General features: G+C 35.3%; 1 protein-coding gene across 1 annotated transcript; it reads right to left on the bottom strand.

Annotated features, from left to right (window-relative positions):
* Positions 1-13,373: 13,373 nt before the first annotated feature.
* LOC139143420 (histone-lysine N-methyltransferase PRDM9-like) lies at positions 13,374-16,974 on the bottom strand. Its single transcript, XM_070713727.1, has 2 exons — positions 16,860-16,974; positions 13,374-15,730 (listed from the first exon to the last, which is right to left on the bottom strand). The coding sequence occupies exons 1-2, from the start codon at positions 16,972-16,974 to the stop codon at positions 14,913-14,915; spliced, it is 933 nt and encodes a 310-aa protein (XP_070569828.1). The 3' UTR covers positions 13,374-14,912.
* Between the last annotated feature and the right edge of the window lie 3,575 nt (positions 16,975-20,549).

Raw genomic sequence — 20,549 nt, 5'->3', positions numbered from 1 at the left:
ACGAAATGGAATTTTAACAGAAAAAATATAGGGATGGAATAGCTGTTATGGTCATGTTTTGAAGGGTACCGCAAAATCACGATTTTCCAAGCCAAATGCATTTTCGTCAAATCTGTCTTCTTGTAAGTCATGTGCTGAGCTCATTTTTTAACATAACCTCACTTGTTTGGTATCATTAGAAAGGAATTTATTCCTCTTTAAGATGACATATTGTACTATGCAATATCTTCTACAGTTTTTGTCACATATAACCAAAACTTACCCCTTACCCCAAAATTTAACATTGCAAATTACAGTAAATCTCAAATTCTACCAATTTTTTAGCTAGGCATAATAAAAAATGCAATGCTTTGTCTGAAATCTGTTTTATTTCATACAGGGACATGTCAGAAATATGAAATAGACTTTTAACAGAAAAAATATTGGGAATCTACAGCTGTAACAGTCATATTTTGAAGGGTACCGCAAAATAACAGTGTTGCAGATTTGCATGCATTTTTGTTAAAACTGTCTTCCTATAAGTTATCTGCTGAGCTTGTTTTTGAATATAACCTGGCTTGTTAGGTATCATTAGAAAGATAATTACTAATCTTTGATGAAAGTAATTGAATATCTTTCAGGAATGACAGATTTGTAACATGCAATATCTTCTATAGTTTTCATGATATGTAACCAAAACTTACCCCTTACCCCAAAGTTTACATTGAAAATTTCTGTCATAGCTAAAACCAAATTTTACAATTTTTTTAGCTTGACACAAAAAATCTGGCCTTTTTGCTATTCAATGTGTTTTATTTGGTACATGGACATGTCAGAAATATGAAATAGACTTTTAACAGGAAAAAATATAGGAATCTACAGCTGTAACAGTCATATTTTGAAGGGTACCGCAAAATAACAGTGTTGCAGATTTGCATGCTTTTTGTTAAAACTTTCTTGCTATAAGTAATCTGTTGAGCTTGTTTTTGAATATAACCTGGCTTGTTAGGTATCATTAGAAAGATAATTCACTAATCTTTAGAATGATATATTGTAACATGCAATATCTTCTATAGTTTTCATGATATGTAACCAAACTTACCCCATACCCAAAGTTTACAATGAAAATTTCTGTCATAGCTAAATCCAAATTCTACACTTTTTTTAGTTTGACACAAAAAATCTGGCCGTTTTTGCTATAAAATCTGTTTTATTTGGTACTGGGACATGTCAGAAATATGAAATTGACTGTAACAGAAAACATATTGGGAATCTACAGCTGTAACAGTCATATTTTGAAGGTTACTGCAAAATCACAGTATTGAAAACTCGCTTGCTTTTTTGTTAAACCTGTCTTCTTATAAGTTATCTGTTGAGCTTGTTTTTGAATATAACCTAGCTTGTTAGGTATCATTAGAAAGATAATTTACTAATCTTTAGAATGGCATATTGTAACATGCAATATCTTCTATAGTTTTCATGATATATAACAAAATCCTACCCCTTACCCCAAAGTTTACATTGAAAATTTCAGTCATAGCTAAAACCAAATTCTACAAATTTTTTAGCTAGAAACAAAATCTCTGGCCGTTTTTGCTATTAAATCTGTTTTATTTGGTACAGGGACATGTCAGAAATATGAAATAGACTTTTAACAGGAAAAATATTAGGACTCTACTACTGTAGCGGTCATATTTTGAAGGGTCCGCAAAATATCAGTGTTGCAGATTTGCATGCATTTTTGTTAAATTTTTCTTCTTATAAGTTATCTGCTGAGCTTGTTTTTAAATATATACTGGCTTGTTAGGTATCATTAGAAAGATAATTAACTAATCTTAAAAATGACATATTGTAACATGTAATATCTTGCATAGTTTTCATGAAATATGACCAAAACTTACCCCATACCCAAAATTTACATTGAAAATTGCAGTCATAGCTAAAATCAAATTCTACCATTTTCTTTACCTAGACATATAAAAATCAGGCATTTATTTGTATGAAATCTATTTCATTCGGTAATGGGTCATGTCAAAAATATAAAATAGACTTTTAACAGAAAAAAGATTGGAATTCTGTAGTTGTAACAGTCAGATTTTGAAGGGTACAGCAAAATCTCAGTATTCCTGACTTGCGTGCATTTTTATTGAATCTATCGTCTTGTAAGTCATCTGCTGAGCTTCTTACAGAATATAATGTAAGTTGTTAGGTATCATTAGTAAGATTATTTACTATTCTTTAAAAAGACATATTGTAACATGCAATATCTTGTACAAGTTTTTATGAATATGACCAAAACTTACCCCATACCCCAAAATTTACATCGAAAACTACTGTCATAGCTAATGTCAAATTCAAGCAATTGTTTTACGCAGACATAAAAATTAGGCAATTTTTTGTATGAAATCTGTTTATTTTGTACTTGGGTATATCAGAAATATGAAATGAACTTTTAACAGAAAAAGTATGGGATTCTATAGCTGTAACAGCTGTATTTTTAAGGGTACAGCAAAATCTCAGTATTCCTGATTCGTATGCGTTTTTGTTAAATCTGTCATCTTATAAGTAGTCTAATGAGCTTGTTATTGATTATAGCCGGTTTGTTTAGTATCATTGGAAAGGTAATTAACTGGTATTACAATGAATATTGTAACAGGCAATATATTGTATAGTTTTCATGGAATATGACCAAAACGTACCCCATACCCAAAGGTTTATATTGGAAGTACTGTCATAGATAACATGATCAAATTCCGTGAATTTTTAGATAGACATGATAAAAATAGTTGTTTCGGTATTAAATCTGTTGTATATGGTACTGGGTCATGTCGAAATGTGAAATAGACTTTTAACAGAAAAAATATTTGGACTGTTAGTTGTATCAGCCATATTTTGAAGAGAAATGCAAAATCGCAGTACCGCAAACTGGCACCTTTTTTGTTAAATTCTTCGTCTTGTAAGTCATCTGCTGAACTTATATTGTGACACAACCTGGCTTGTGAGGTATCATTAGTAGGGAAATTTATTCTTCTTTAAGATGACATATTGTAATATACAATGTCATCCATAGTTTTCCTGGAATATGGTCAAACTTTACCCCATACCCAAAAAGTTCAAATCGCAAATTACAGCTTATCACAAATTCTACCATTTTTTGCTGCACATAATACAAAAGGCAATTCTTATTTAAAATTTGATTTATTTGTTACAAAAGTATGTTACAAGTATAAAATTACCTTTTAACGGGAAGATGATACAATTTAGTAGCCACTTGGATCATCCAAAAGGCTACAAAATCATATTATGTTCCTGTTAAAAGTTAATTTTATATTTGTAACATACTTTCTAACAAAAACACAGATTTCGTAGAGTGCATACAAGCATTGCCTTTCGTATATAAAGTTAATAAATTGTAAAAAAAGGTCGAGTTTCAGATTTGCAGTAATTTGCTGTGTAAACCTTGGGGTATGGGGTAAGCTTTGGTCCTATTTCATGAAACCTAAACAAGACATTGCAAATTACAATATGTCATTTTAAAAACCAGTAAATTACCTTTCTATTGATACCTGAGAAGCCAGGTTATGTCAAAAATCAAGCTCAGCAGATGACTTATAAGAAGACAGATTTAACAAAAAAGCAAGCGAGTTTTCAATACTGTGATTTTGCGAGACCCTTGAAAATATGACTGTTACAGCTGTAGATTCCTAATATTTTTTCTGTTACAAGTCTATTTCATATTTCTGACATGTCCCTGTACCAAATAAAATAGATTTAATAGCAAAAAGGGCCAGATTTTTTGTGTCAAGCTAAAAGAATTGTAGAATTTGGTTTTAGCTATAACAGAAATTTTCAATATAAACTTTGGGGTAAGGGGTAAGTTTTGGTTACATATCATGAAAACTATAGAAGATATTGCATGTTACAATATATCATTCTAAAGATTAGTAAATTATCTTTCTAATGATACCTAACAAACTAGGTTATATTCAAAAACAAGCTCAACAGATAACTTATAAGAAGAAAGTTTTAACAAAAATGCATGCAAATCTGCAATACTGTGATTTTGCGAGACCCTTGAAAATATGACTGTTACAGCTATAGATTCCTAATATTTTTCTGTTACAAGTCTATTTCATATTTCTGACATGTCCCTGTACCAAATAAAACACATTGAATAGTAAAAAGGGCCAGATTTTTGTGTCAAGGTAAAAAAATTGTAAAATTTGGTTTTAGCTATGACAGAAATTTTCATTGTAAACTTTGGGGTAAGGGGTAAGTTTTGGTTACATATCATGAAAACTATAGAAGATATTGCATGTTACAATATATCATTCTGAAGATTAGTTAATTATCTTTCTAATGATACCTAACAAGCCAGGTTATATTGAAAAACAAGCCCAGCAGATAACTTATAGGAAGACAGTTTTAACAAAAATGCATGCAAATCTGCAACACTGTTATTTTGCGGTACCCTTCAAAATATGACTGTTACAGCTGTAGATTCCTAATATTTTTTCTGTTAAAAGTCTATTTCATATTTCTGACATGTCCCTGTACCAAATAAAATAGATTTAATAGCAAAAAGGGCCAGATTTTTTGTGTCAAGCTAAAAAAATTGTAAAATTTGGTTTTAGCTATGACAGAAATTTTCATTGTAAACTTTGGGGTAAGGGGTAAGTTTTGGTTATATATCATGAAAACTATAGAAGATATTGCATGTTACAATATGTCATTCTGAAGATTAGTGAATTATCTTTCTAATGATACCTAACAAGCCAGGTTATATTCAAAAACAAGCTCAGCAGATAACTTATAAGAAGAAAAATTTAACAAAAATGCATGCAAATCTGCCAAAATGCATGCAAATCTGCAACACTGTTATTTTGCGGTACCCTTCAAAATATGACTGTTACAGCTATAGATTCCTAATAATTTTTCTGTTAAAAGTCTATTTCATATTTCTGACATGTCCCTGTACCAAATAAAACACATTGAATAGCAAAAAGGGCCAGATTTTTTGTGTCAAGCTAAAAAAATTGTAAAATTTGGTTTTAGCTATGACAGAAATTTTCAATGTAAACTTTGGGGTAAGGGGAAGTTTGGTTACATATCATGAAAACTATAGAAGATATTGCATGTTACAATCTGTCATTCTGAAGATTAGTAAATTATCTTTCTAATGATACCTAACAAGCCAGGTTATATTGAAAAACAAGCCCAGCAGATAACTTATAGGAAGACAGTTTTAACAAAAATGCATGCAAATCTGCGACACTGTTATTTTGCGGTACCCTTCAAATATGACTGTTACAGCTGTAGATTCCTAATATTTTTTCTGTTAAAAGTCTATTTCATATTTCTGACATGTCCTTGTACCAAATAAAACAGATTTAATAGCAAAAAGGGCCAGATTTTTTGTGTCAAGCTAAAAAAATTGTAAAATTTGGTTTTAGCTATGACAGAAATTTTCATTGTAAACTTTGGGGTAAGGGGTAAGTTTTGGTTACATATCATGAAAACTATAGAAGATATTGCATGTTACAATCTGTCATTCTGAAGATTAGTTAATTATCTTTCTAATGATACCTAACAAGCCAGGTTATATTCAAAAACAAGCTCAACAGATAACTTATAAGAAGAAAGTTTTAACAAAAATGCATGCAAATCTGCAACACTGTTATTTTGCGGTACCCTTCAAAATATGACTGTTACAGCTATAGATTCCTAATATTTTTTCTGTTAAAAGTCTATTTCATATTTCTGACATGTCCCTGTACCAAATAAAACACATTGAATAGCAAAAAGGGCCAGATTTTTTGTGTCAAGCTAAAAAAATTGTAAAATTTGGTTTTAGCTATGACAGAAATTTTCAATGTAAACTTTGGGGTAAGGGGTAAGTTTTGGTTACATATCATGAAAACTATAGAAGATATTGCATGTTACAATATGTCATTCTGAAGATTAGTTAATTATCTTTCTAATGATACCTAACAAGCCAGGTTATATTGAAAAACAAGCCCAGCAGATAACTTATAGGAAGACAGTTTTAACAAAAATGCATGCAAATCTGCAACACTGTTATTTTGCGGTACCCTTCAAAATATGACTGTTACAGCTGTAGATTCCTAATATTTTTTCTGTTAAAAGTCTATTTCATATTTCTGACATGTCCCTGTACCAAATAAAATAGATTTAATAGCAAAAAGGGCCAGATTTTTTGTGTCAAGCTAAAAAAATTGTAAAATTTGTTTTAGCTATGACAGAAATTTTCATTGTAAACTTTGGGGTAAGGGGTAAGTTTTGGTTACATATCATGAAAACTATAGATGATATTGCATGTTACAATCTGTCATTCTGAAGATTAGTTAATTATCTTTCTAATGATACCTAACAAGCCAGGTTATATTCAAAAACAAGCTCAACAGATAACTTATACGAAGAAAGTTTTAACAAAAATGCATGCAAATCTGCAACACTGTTATTTTGCGGTACCCTTCAAAATATGACTGTTACAGCTATAGATTCCTAATATTTTTCCTGTTAAAAGTCTATTTCATATTTCTGACATGTCCCTGTACCAAATAAAACAGATTTCAGACAAAGCATTGCAATTTTTATTATGCCTAGCTAAAAAATTGGTAGAATTTGAGATTTACTGTAATTTGCAATGTTAAATTTTGGGGTAAGGGGTAAGTTTTGGTTATATTTGACAAAAACTGTAGAAGATATTGCATAGTACATATGTCATCTTAAAGAGGAATAAATTCCCTTTCTAATGATACCAAACAAGTGAGGTTATGTTAAAAAATGAGCTCAGCACATGACTTACAAGAAGACAGATTTGACGAAAATGCATTTGGCTTGGAAAATCGTGATTTTGCGGTACCCTTCAAAACATGACCATAACAGCTATTCCATCCCTATATTTTTTCTGTTAAAATTCCATTTCGTATTCTAGGGATCCCAAGGCTTCTGAAAAATACAGGTTTGTTATCCTGTGGGGGGGTGCACGTAGACCCCCTCTAGCCCACGGACTAATATGCTATCTTCCTTTGTAATATTACCAATTTTAAAAATGGCGGGAAATCAAAAGAACGGTTAAAATTTAAATTTACTTGTCCAGTTTTTTCAGTGATGAACGACTATATCCTTTAAATCTGTAGAATTTAAAGAAAACCAGAGAAAATAGAAAGCCTTTTTCAGGTCGACAAATTCTAAGAGTTACAGCTACAGGGGCTTTAGTATGAATTTGCAAGCCATTTTTTGCTCACGTGTGAACACGTGAGCATATGTCGCAGCGATGTCTGTCTGTCTGTCTGTCTGTGTGTCTGTCTGTCTGTCTGTCTGTCTGTCTGTCTGTTGGTCCATTTTCTCAAAAACGGCTGAACGTATTTCAGTCAAATTTGGTAGACATCTTCAGAATTCAAATGGCTAGAACTGAAAAGGTTTTGGTGGGCGTGGCTTGGATATTAATGAAGTTATGAAAGTTTTAATTTTTCTGTTACGCCGCGTATGAGTACGTACGCAGTGTACGCTGTGCATTCCCTGTGTGCGTTCCTAACACACAGCGTACACTGCGTACGTACGCAGGGCTAGCGAGAGAGTTGCCGACATCGACGGTTATTTACGAAAAAAGAATAAAAGACTGGCATTTTTGGAAGCGATCGAGTAGCTGAGGTAGGCAGGGATACGACTTGGGCCCAAGAACGCTGAATTTCGGCAGTAATTTGGCTTTTTACGTCAAGTCCAAAAATGGATTTGAAGTCACCAACTCTACGTACGGGTCTTTGCAGGGCTGTGGTGGGCGGGGCTATTAGCTGTAGCGGAACACACAGCATCGTACGCAGGGCTAATACGTTCTCTACCTAGCCTCATGGCATGGAAGTGCTGATGGATAATAACTTTGGGTCAAAGGTATTGAAGTGTCCAATCAGGTTCGTGCACAGAGTCCAAGGCCATGACCTACTTCATGTACTTCTGCACTGTTTTGATTTTGCTTCGCCAAGAAACGTATTCGTCATTGTCCATAGAAGTATGTTTGCTCTCCTTTGAGGTTGTTTGTGAAACAAATTCTGGGATAGGCCTTGGAATGCATACGATCGGCATCGCGGCAGTGCATGTAGCTAGCCCTACGAGTATGGCGAGAGTGTCCGGCTTTGGCTACGCCGCTCCCACCTCCGCGGTAGGCGGCGTAGCCCCCGGCGTAGCCAAAGCCGGACACTGTCGCCATACTCGTAGGGCTATGCATGCATGTAGCGTACCATGCTTGTGTAACTGCCGAGCTCAACGTGCATTCACGGTTGATACTCGTGTACAATCATGATGTGTTCAATTCTGATGAAGATTCATAAGTCTTACTTTTGCAGTCTTTTTTCCGTACGATAATCCCGACAATACGTGTTACTGTTAGACGAGGTGGCCATTTATGATAAGTTTCAATACTGCACAGCTACATAGCGTCACTATGGGAGAAACGATCGTTGACATGAACAGTCAATGTACTTCAGCACGTAGTCCGCAGATAGCGGATCGAGAAAATAAACGTGTCCCAGTAAATAACGGAATATTTATGTACATTAACTCGATATTAATCAAATTTCCAGCTCATCGCAAAAAAATGTATTGCAAAGATTAATTTGTCACTGACAAATACTGCACTGTATGGAAAAAAACAGTCCGTAGTCAACTTCGAGTGGTATTACCCGAGACAAACACTTGTGTTGTCAATTTTGATTTCATTTCATAAACTTCATACTTCATCGAGTATCGTGTATTTCAGCCTTTGTGAAGCCATTTTATTGATATTTTCAATTTTGTCTTGGCTTTGTTGTGGAACATGTTGAATCGTCTCCGTGGACATGTAGGCAAAAGTGTGACGGGGTCGAAGTGACTTGGGTACCTGGGGCCGACCAAAACCAGTGTGAATTACTGGGGTCAAAGCGGACAGCGGCCGGGATGACGTGTTCCCCAAGCGAGCTACCTTCAGAAGTCTGTTTCATCGCAAAAAACGTCAACTTTTAAAACCCGTCATTTATTTACTGATGTTATTCTCAGCATCACAGACATATACGCCTCTGCTATGTATCACAGCAAATAGTTATATTTGAGCGCCCAGTAAATGGGATCCTCGTTTTTTTGCGAACCCGGAAGTGTGTCTTGCTCAATGCATTTCCTACCCATAGCGAGGGAAACTGCCCGCGTTCCCATGCTCCCATGCACCCTTTTTCAATGCCAGTGCAACGCCATCTGTGCAAAATTTGTGGTGGTATGCTCCCGTGTGATGGAAAACCTCTCTTATTCTAACAATGACGTAGTTGACTTTGGACTTCGATTCGTAAATGTGATGTCCATGCAGTGAGTTTGGGTTGGCGCGCTTATAATGCAATCTTCGCCCGCCTGCGGTCCGATATCCCGCATTTATTAGCGATATTTATCTGTTTTGACTTGACCAAGTTGGCAAAACTTGCTATGTACCCATTTGACATTTTTTTCAGCCAATTCCCAATATGCATATTTAATGAACCTTCCAAATTAGGGATATATACTGCATTACTTGATAAAATTTGGCGAAACATGCTGTGTACATTGATCATTATACCAGGTTATAACAGTATTGAAAGTCATTTGCATTTTCATGTCAGCTAATTCATAATTGCATAAATAGCTAACAAGCTTTCACGGTTTGGCATATAGAGCTTGAAGGACTTGACCAAAGGTAATTACACATGCTATATTGTGATACAATGACAGTACTCAAAGAAATTAATTATTTTTATTTCAGCTAATTACATATTTGAATACTTAATGACCTTTAGAATTGATCTGTGGTGAAATTCATTGTGTTGATCATAACACTTTAAATGTAGCAAAGCATGTAGCAAAGGTTCAAACTTGCACATAAATGCAATATATAATGAAACACGTGAGCATTTCAGTTCATATCTGGTCACTTGATAGCGCCTTTCATATGTGTCATGCTATGATCAGCAGAGCGTGAATTTTGTTCGCTCTTAACTGAAAAAAATCTGACGGTCTTTTTCATGGTGATATTTCTTCTTTTGATAACAGTACACGTTAAATTAACTGATGAACCCAGTTTTGTGGAGTGGCCGTGGTTTTAGAGATGTACTGCTTGATAGTGACTATGGCATAACAGTTGCATTCTACACTCAGACAGCAGAAGAGCTGATTGTCATTATGAACATGAACCTCCTTTTTAGCTCCATGTTTTGAATAATATAAAGGCATTACCTTATGTGTAAATTTATCCACGGTCCCGTGATTCATCTGTGGACGAAAGTGCGTTCACTGTTAAAGTCACAATGAAACGTAGATATTTTGATCACACCGGTAATTTGATCTTGTTTTTTGCTCACGTGTTGACACACGTGAGCATATGTCGCAGCGATGTCTGTCTGTCTGTGTGTCTGTGTCTGTCTGTCTGTCTGTGTGTCTGTCTGTCTGTGTGCTCAATATCTCAAAAACGGCTCATCAGATCAGAATCAAATCTGGTACATAGATTCAGTTTGCAAATGGCAAGAACTGATTAGTTTTTGGTGGGTGTGGCTTGCTTACTTTTTGCTCATTTGCATAATTAATGATTTTAGAAAAACCGGATATACATTGAGAACGATTGCACACAATTTGATGAGATTTGCTACAAATGTTGATCACATCAAGATATATCAGCTGTGAAAGTTATTAAAGGGGTGACGTGAAAGATAATTACTAATTTGCATATTTAATGAAATTTCCTAATTAGGCATATATATCTGAATTTACTTGATCAAAATTGACGAAACTATGCATATTGAGGATACTATGATTTAACATTATTGAAAGTCATTAAGCATTTTTACTTCATCCAAATCCTAATTTGCATATTTAATGACCTTTTGAAAGTAGGATATATATTTGAATTTACAAGACCAAAATTGATGAAACTTGCTATGTACATTAAAGCTACTATGATAAAACATTAAAAGTCATTAAGCATTTTACTTCAGCAATACCTAATTTGCATATTTATGAACTTTCCTAATTAGGGGTATTTATCTGAATTGACGAGACCAAAGTTGACGAAACTGGCTATGTACATTAAAGATACTATGACAGAACATTATGAAAGTCATTAAGCATTTGAACTTTAGCCAATTCCTTATTTGCATATTTAATGAACTTTCATAATCAGGGATATTTATCTGTATTGACTTGACCAAAGTTGACGAAACTGGCTATGTGCATTAAAGATACTATGATAGAACATTATTAGATGTCATTAAGCATTTTTACTTCAGCTAATGCCTAATTTGCATATTTTATGAACTTTCCTAATTAGGGGTATTTATCTAAATTGACGAGATCAAAGTTGACGAAACTGGCTATGTACATTAAAGATATTATGACTGAACATTTTTGAAAGTCATTCAGCATTTGAACTTTAGCCAATTCCTTATTTGCATATTTAATGAACTTTCATAATCAGGGATATTATCTGTATTGACTAGACCAAAGTTGACGAAACTTGCTATGTACATAAATATACTATTATACGACGTTACTGAAAGTCATTAAGCATTTTTACTTCATCCTTAGGGATACGTATTTTAATTTACATGACCAAAATTGATGAGACTTGCTATGTACATTAAAAATACTATTATGTAGGCTAACATTATTGAAAGGCATTAAGCATTTTTGCTTCAGCCAATTCCTAATTTGTGTTTTTAATGAACTTTCCTAATTAGGGATATATACTTGGATTTATTTGATCAAAGTTGGCATAACATGCTATGTACATTGATGATTATACCAGGTTATACCAATATTGGAAGTCATTTCGCACTTAAGTTTCATGTCAGCTACTTTATAGTTTGCATATCTAATGAGCTTTCACAGCTCGGCATATATGGCTTGAAGGACTTGGCCAACGGTAATTACACTTGCTATATAAATTGGTGATACAATGACAGCAGTCAAAGAAATTAATTATTTCTATTTCAGCTAATTGTGTATTTGAATACTTAATGACCTATAGAGTTTAATCTGTGGTGAATATTGTTCATTATGTCGATCAAAATACTTCCAATGAAGTTGCAAACATGTGGCAAAGGTTCAAATTTACACATTACTGCAATATACAATGAAACACGTGAGCATTTACAGTTCATATCTGGTTATGTTTAGTAGGCGTTGACGTACGTTTCCTAGTCGAGTGTGATTGGTAATGTACACAATATACTCGTTGAAATTTTAGCGGTTTATTACGCAAAAAGTGACCACGAGAGAATTTTCTCGGCACTTTGAAATTTGAAATTTGGCTCGGCTATTTTAAATTGTCCATGAACAATTTATATCCTCGTCGGACTTTGTCGTCCGATTACTTCGGCATTTGTCGGACATATTTTATGATATTACCATGGACTTGCAAATTTTTGGATTTGTGACAACATAAGTATCTGAAGTATACTGCTGCCCCCCCCAAGTTGAATCAGAATGATAAATGCACTGAAATTTCTGTAAGAATTGTCAATATACTGAGTCAATTTTGTCTTTTGTCTTTCTAAATGTGTCAGTCGAAAAATATCTAATGTCCGAAAACTATGGCAGTGACTATAGACAGTTTCGCAACCGTCGTGAGCATTTGGTTTCATTGGTTTTTCATAGACATTATGCAGTACTTATGGTATGGATACTGTGGTGGTATGTTATACTTTGTATTTAATTTCGAACTCTTTCCACTCAACTTAAAACAAAGGCTTTCTCATTTTAATAATGAACCATCCAGTAAAGTGCATTTTGCGTGAAACCATTACCACAGACTTTGCAAACAAATTGTTTTTCTTTGAATGAACCTTCTTGTCGCGTTTTAGATACTGAATTTCTCTGAATCTTATAGCACAAACTTTACAAACAAATGGCTCTTCGTTAGTGTAAATTGTCTGGTAATATTTCAAATGAATTTTCGACTTAAAACTCCCACCACATACTTTGCAATCAAACGGCCTTTCATTGGAATGAATCCTGGGATGACATTTTAGTGGAAAGTAGTCTTCAAACGTTGCAAACAAATAGCTTTTAGCTTGCATGAATTCTATGGTGACACTTTAGGGCAGCATTCCATGCCAAGTATAAATTTTCTTTCAACTTCTGCACCACGTTTAACTATAGATAATCGAGGAAAACCTGCTACATCCGTTCCCTGTCCCCTTTACACGATAGTTTCACAGCCATAATGTTAGTATGTCAAATAAGAATACTTCATACCAGGAGTTATAATTTCCTGCTATGTGTTTTCAAAGGAAGCTTGAATCAGATGTTCCGAAAGTTTTCAATATCTCAGTTGTCTCGTCATGAACTCCACCAATGAAAAAAATTCTACTGGGTATCTTGAAAGAGATTTTATTTCTGACAACGATGGAAATGAAAACAAACGAAGAAAAGGAAACGTTGTTGACATGTCGATTTCAAGTCTGAAAAATGTAGTTGCAGTCACACATTTACATATTCAACACATGAAATAGAAGCAATTGATAAAAAAGGTACATAACATAGTAGGAGACAAGAGTCAAAACAATGAAAGAATGACAAGCGGACTCCTTGACATAAAACTTAGAAAAGATATGAGAAAATCTAAAAAAGGGGCAATTGCGCTGAAATTGCAACACATTACATCAAAAATATCTATCCTAATTCGTCAATATTTGGTCACTTGGTATACATAATGTTAGCGTTGATACAAGCAAACAACTTATTACAGGTTGACAGTCTTAGAAACCGTTTACAGACTGGTTGACAGTCAGACAAATGTTCACAGAGTAAGTTTGAAATATGTTTCCACTGACCAACGGCGTTCCTCTTAATCAATCAATTAATCAATAAATTTAAAGACGTTAATTATTTACATTCATTATGATAAAACAGCTTACGTCATGAAATAATGAATATGTTTCAATTCATGCATTTCATGACGTAAGTTGTTTTATCATAATGACCCCAAAGAAAACAGAGAAATATCCTCTCTTTTGCCGTTGTTTGGAGGTCCTTAATTCAAAACTGCAGACATACCGGTACATGTTTGCATGCGTGTAGTACGTATGTACATACATACATACATACATACATACATACATACATACATACATACATACATACATACATACATACATACATACATACATACATACATACATACATACATACATACATACATACATACATACATACATACATACATACATACATACATACATACATACATACATACATACATACATACGTACATACGTACATACGTACATACATACATACATACATACATACATACATACATACATACATAATGGATGTACACCTGTAACCTCCACAAATGTAATAATCTCCACAAATGTAATATCAACCACAATTGTAATAAAATGCACCCACAAATGTAATATCGCCCATAAATGTAACAAAAATCAACCATAAATGTAATAAAAACACCAACAACAAATGTAATAAATGGTAACCATAAATGTAATAAAAAAACACCCATAAATGTAATACTTATCAACCACAAATGTAATAAATCTTTTTGTCGTTGCAATTGAGGAATTAGCCCTAAATATTGATCGATGTAATAAGGAAAGCAACTCCACACATTCACAATAGCACCCTATACAATACGGAAATTTAGCTCATGAAAGAAATCTCAGGAACTTTCTCGTTCAAATTTTATAGTTACTTGAACAAACCTATATCAGAGCATCTACCTTCATAGATAATAAAAAAATGAAAAAAGATATAATACCAGACAATGTTTTATTTGTATAACAGATACATTTTCAAAACACACAGTTTTTTATTTGTACCCTTAGTATGAATGCCGGTGTGGTATACTTTGTATTTCATTTTCAACACTTTCCTCTCATCTTGCAAACAAAATGTCTCTCATTTTAATTATGAATCATCTGATGACGCTTTAAATTTGCATTTAGTGTGAAACCCTTACCACATACCTTGCAGACAAAAGGTTTTTCATTTGAATGAGTCCTCTGGTGAATAGTCAGACCTCCACTCTTTACAAAATCCTTACCACAGACTTTACAAACAAATGGCTTTTCGTTTGTGTGAATTCTATGGTGAATTTTCAAACTGGTATTCGACTTAAAAGCCTTACCACAGACTTTACAAACAAAAGGCTTTTCGTTGGTGTGCATCCTTTGGTGATTTTTCAAAGTTGAATTCCACCTAAATCCCTCACCACAGACTTTACAAACAAATGGCTTTTCGTCTGAGTGAATTCTATGGTGATCCATTAAAGTGTCATTCCGTGTGAAACCCTTACCACATACCTTGCAGACAAATGGTTTTTCATTTGAATGAGTCCTCTGGTGAATAGTCAGACCCCCACTCTGTATGAAACCCTTACCACAGACTTTACAAACAAAGGGCTTTTCGTTTGTGTGAATTCTATGGTGATCCATTAAAGTGTCATTCCGTGTGAAACCCTTACCACATACCTTGCAGACAAATGGTTTTTCATTTGAATGAGTCCTCTGGTGAATAGTCAGACGTCCATTCTTTATGAAACCCTTACCACAGACTTTGCAAACAAATGGCCTTTCGTTTGTGTGAATTCTATAGTGACCCTTTAAAGTGTCACTCCGTGTGAAACCCTTACCACATACCTTGCAGACAAATGGTTTTTCATTTGAATGAGTCCTCTGGTGAATAGTCAGACCCCCACTCTGTATGAAACCCTTACCACAGACTTTACAAACAAAATGGCTTTTCGTTTGTGTGAATTCTATGGTGACCCTTTAAAATGTCACTGCTTGTAAAACCCTTACCACAGACTTTACAAACAAATGGCTTTTCGTTTGTGTGCATCCTATGGTGACTCTTTAAAATGTCATTGCTTGTAAAACCCTTACCACATACTGTGCAGACAAATGGTTTTTCATTTGAATGAGTTCTCTGGTGAATAGTCAGACTTCCATTCTTTATGAAACCCTTACCACAGACTTTGCAAACAAATGGCCTTTCGTTTGTGTGAATTCTATGGTGACGCTTTAAAGTGACATTGCTTGTGAAACCCTTGCCACATACCGTGCAGACAAATGGTTTTTCATTTGAATGAGTCCTCTGGTGAATAGTCAGACTTCCATTCTTTATGAAACCCTTACCACAGACTTTGCAAACAAATGGCCTTTCGTTTGTGTGAATCATCTGGTGATTTTTCAAACTTAAATTCACTTGAAATCCTTACCACAGACTTTGCAAACAAACGGTTTTTCATATGAATGAACTCTCTGATGGCTTTTAGAAAAGCATTTTCTCTGAATCTCATACCACAGACTTTGCAAGCAAATGGTTTTTCGTTTTTGTGTATCCTCTGGTGATATTTTAAGTTTGACTTCCACCTGAAAATCTTACCGCACACTTTGCAAACATGGGGGATTTCAGTTAAATGTATTCTTTGGTGAGATTTTAGACTTCTAATCTCTCTGAAACTTTTACCACAGACTTTACAAGCATATGGCTTTTCGTTTGAATGAATTCTCTGGTGATTTTTCAAACTGACATTCCACTTGAAACCCTTACCACAGACTTTGCAAACAAACGGTTTTTCATTTGAATGAACCCGTTGATGAATATTTAGATTTCCAATCTGTTTGAAACTCTTATTGCAAACTTTACAATTATATGGCATTTCGTTTGTATGAATTCTATGATGATTTTTCAAATGATAATTCGATGCACAACCTCTACCACAGACTTTACAAACAAATGGCTCTTCATTTGAATTAACCCTATGAAGACATTTTATGTTGTTAGCCATGGAGCTTGCCCCATGATTAATTCTCTCATGATGTATAAAATTCTCATTCGGTTCAAACCTTTCATCATGTACTTTACATTGCAAATGTTTTCATTTGACTGAGTCTTCTGGTGAGCTCCCGAAAATGCATCCTCCACAAAACTTTCCCCGCACACTTGTCCGAGAAATGCCATGATGGTATTTTCACTTGAGGGAATCCTTCAGCGACGTTCAGAACTCAGCGTAGAACTCTTCACACAAATGTTGCTTACAAAAGGCAAGGCATTGCAACTTTATTTCCCAGCTGAAGAATAAGGAATCACTTTCAGGAAGATTTCACCTCAGAGCTACTTGGGCGATTATGTGTGGCTTCTGTTCCCTTCTTATTGCTGCATTGACATCTGTTGATGGACATTGAATTTCAAATCTCCCAAGATTTATATTAATCGCTGCAGTTGGCTACATTTACTGCGAAGACACGTAGCTATCCAATCACCCGAGTCTCAGCGAATTCCGACTGTGGCATCCGATCCGACTTTTCTTGTAACTGGAAGCTTCCCTGGTCTTTTACTCGCAATACACGAGGCTTGAATTGCCAGGAGATGATACTGTTCGGAACAGCTTTTTTCAACATTCACTAGGTACATCCACTACCAGGATGCTCTGAAAGAAAGAAAAAAGTTTCACGACTTAGTAAATGTTATTTAAACATTAACAGTAGAGGGGAACCCTCTACCGTTTATGTTTTAAATGAGACTAAACTCGGAACGCAGTATCCATCGTGCACAGACAAGGACAAAAAATCTGTGCATCGTGTTAAAATGTCATTTGGAACAAAAGACCCAATGCAGATATGCATCCTAAACAATATCTGTCCCATATTACATATGTCAAGTACCTATACAGTAAGAGGGGGTACCCAGAGAGCGCCCTCGAGCGACGGATCTCCCAGTCTATTCCCTCAAAGTTTCGAAAAGAAAAGACAACTGTCAAATGTGACAGTGCATTTTAACTTGTGCACAGAGGTTATTAACAGAGGCTTGCCAAAACAATTGGGGTAGAAAGCTTTCTGCTAAGACAAATAAACAAAGCAAAAGAAGTCCACAAAGTACCATGGTTGATATCAACATTTAGTTGTTCTGTAGTTTACATAAACCATGGAGCTAATCCATTTTTAGCTCCATGCATACACCATGAAGCTAGAAACACATCCTTTTCTAGCTCCATGCATGTACGAACAGCTGTATACGAACTACCAGGAGTGATGCCAAGAATAATCTTTTGATTTCAGTAACCCCCATGGTGATCCTGACTTTAAGCTTGGAGGAAATATCAGTGATATGCCAATAAGCGTGTTCATATCATAACTGCCATTGCAGTCCTTGACGGGGGGACTGTGTAACTTTATTGTGCACCATCTATCTGTTTTCTCTCTGTTACATAACCTTGACTAACAACAGGAAGAGCTAATATGGTAAATCGAATTGGACATAACGCCAACAGACTACAGATATGAATTATGTCATATGCTACCCTCCCCCCAGACGAACAAAAATACAAAAAATAACAACATGTCATAGTAAAGTGGCATAAACGACAAAACCGATAAAACAGAATGACCTGTATAGTTGTACAGTGCACAGTAGTAGTCTTTTATGGTACTCAGATACATGAAAGTGATTCAAAAAGTTTATTTTAACCTTGGAGGTACGCGTGAGAACTTATGGGATAAATTTCATGCTAAAGCGACGGTCCCTCCACAAGCTTGGACAATACTAAAACGGTTTTTGTAAACGTTTCGGCACTGAACCGTTATGGCCAAAGCCGTTTCAGCCACAGGCGCTCGGCTCATTTCTGGGATAATAATATTTTTAACACTGTATGTAGAATGTCTATATGACTTGTTTATTCGATAAAAAATCCCGGTACATGATATCACTGTAGATGTCTGCCAGCATAACCAAGTGGCTACGGCTGCATAGTGTCAGCGTTGCCCATTGCTGTAGATTTTTTTCTGTGATATCATGTTACGTGATTATTTATTGAATAAACAAGGCATATAGACATACTGCATAATATTATATAGGGCTCAGCCCTTGGTGTCGCGCCAGGGGTTATTAAAGATTGGCAATGTTATTTGTATTGATTCATGATAAACTGTAATTGTTACTTCATAAACGTTTATATGACAACTATACCGGTATGCCCACTTTCCCTCTGATGAAAGCAGTTCACGTACGTACACGACGTCAAACCCTGCAGCAGGGCAGGTATAGATTTTCTGTAGCGTGTAAAAATTTTGGACAAAAATTGGCAATTTTTACAATGATAACAGCCTATTGCGATAAACAAGGGACGTATTATGCAATCATTATCATTGCAATGGTAACCGCACTGCCCACCTTCCACTCGCAAGCTGAAAACTATAGCGTTCCGTCTAAAAACCGGCAATTTTTGAATCTAATTATTGACACAGGGGGCGCTCTTCTATAATTCAATCCCAGCATTCTTTGCTTATGCTCCCCGTTCATATGCACGACAGTTTTCTCCCTTTATCTATATTAACGATATTTTGTATCAGCGACAAGGTGCATAATAACATTTACTGACTAATAAAAGAGGTATATTTTATAAAAGGCATGTTATATAATAGTAATTTGTTTCGTTTTTGTTAATTTACGAGTACTCAAAAAAACATGGCGGCGCCCATGAAAGAAGGGTACACTTCCGGTTACTCGCATAGTATATTATGAATAAGCGCATGCGTAGTCAGTAAGCCGCTGGCGCGACTATTAACTGTTGATATCATCCAGAAATGTGCCGAACGCCTGTGGTTTCGGCCCTGTGTTTTCCGGCCCAATGTCGTTTCGGTAACACTTTTTCCGCAATAACCGTACCAATTATAGAGTTGGGTCAAGTCTGTGATTCTTTAATATTTGAGTGGGGCGAACGCGATGATTTGTGTTCTGTTTTCATGTGAAACGCGTCAGTGGGGGAATGCGAAGAGTGGAGTAGACAGGGAGTCTCCGGTGAATCCGACAGAAACTAATTCACTACTGCGCAGACTCAAATGTAACGCGTTCAATCATAAGGAAAAACTTGCCTCGGCTACCAAATTCCAAATAGATTTGTGTGAAATAGGAAAGACACGGGAGAAACTATCGCGAATGATTTTTTGTTTCAAAATTCGCCGATTTGAACCAAGCCTACACCAATTAGGCCGCCATGTCATAACTTTAACCGTGATTGCCGTGAAACAAGCACATGTCGCTACGGCGATTAACAAATTTTCATCGCACGGTACACCGCACCCGACGGTACACTAAAGGGACAATCAATGTGTTTCAAATGTTTTTTTTTTTAGAATGAATACGTGTAGACATTTCCATAACTCACAATCGCAGTGAATACGCGGTTACTGGACAGGCCCCCAGACGCTTGGCTTGTCTCGTCAGTGCAGTTGTTGGCCTTTTATAGCTCCATGCTATCCGACGGTGGGGTTAGACGTTCACCCCACGATCTAAGCACCAGCCTGAAGGACGTTAATTCCTTTAATTTATTCATTTTTGATTTTTATATGCCCACAGACATGGAACAAGTCTACGCAGCTGCAAGTCCGAAGGCAAAGATTACGCGCACGCGTGTGATTTTCACCGCCGCGATTGAAAGAGTTAGCAAAAAGATCGTATCTATACAGGTTGATAAAGTTCGACGAGACAACACTTAGAAAAAGCAGTGCCGAAACGTCCCAGTGCCGAAGTCAAACACA

Source organism: Ptychodera flava, chromosome 1, assembly GCF_041260155.1.
Source record: "Ptychodera flava strain L36383 chromosome 1, AS_Pfla_20210202, whole genome shotgun sequence".
Taxonomy (NCBI): Eukaryota; Metazoa; Hemichordata; class Enteropneusta; family Ptychoderidae; genus Ptychodera; species Ptychodera flava.
The sequence above is the reverse complement of the archived record's forward strand: the minus strand, read 5'-3'. Positions and strand labels throughout refer to the sequence as shown.

Coding starts and splice junctions, on each gene's coding strand:
- LOC139143420 (XM_070713727.1), bottom strand. CDS start 16,974: ATGGCATTTCTCGGACAAGTGTGCGGGGAAAGTTTTGTGGAGGATGCA. Junction 15,731..16,859: donor TGTAAAGTACATGATGAAAG/GTTTGAACCGAA, acceptor TTGTTTGTAAAG/TCTGTGGTAAGGGTTTCATA.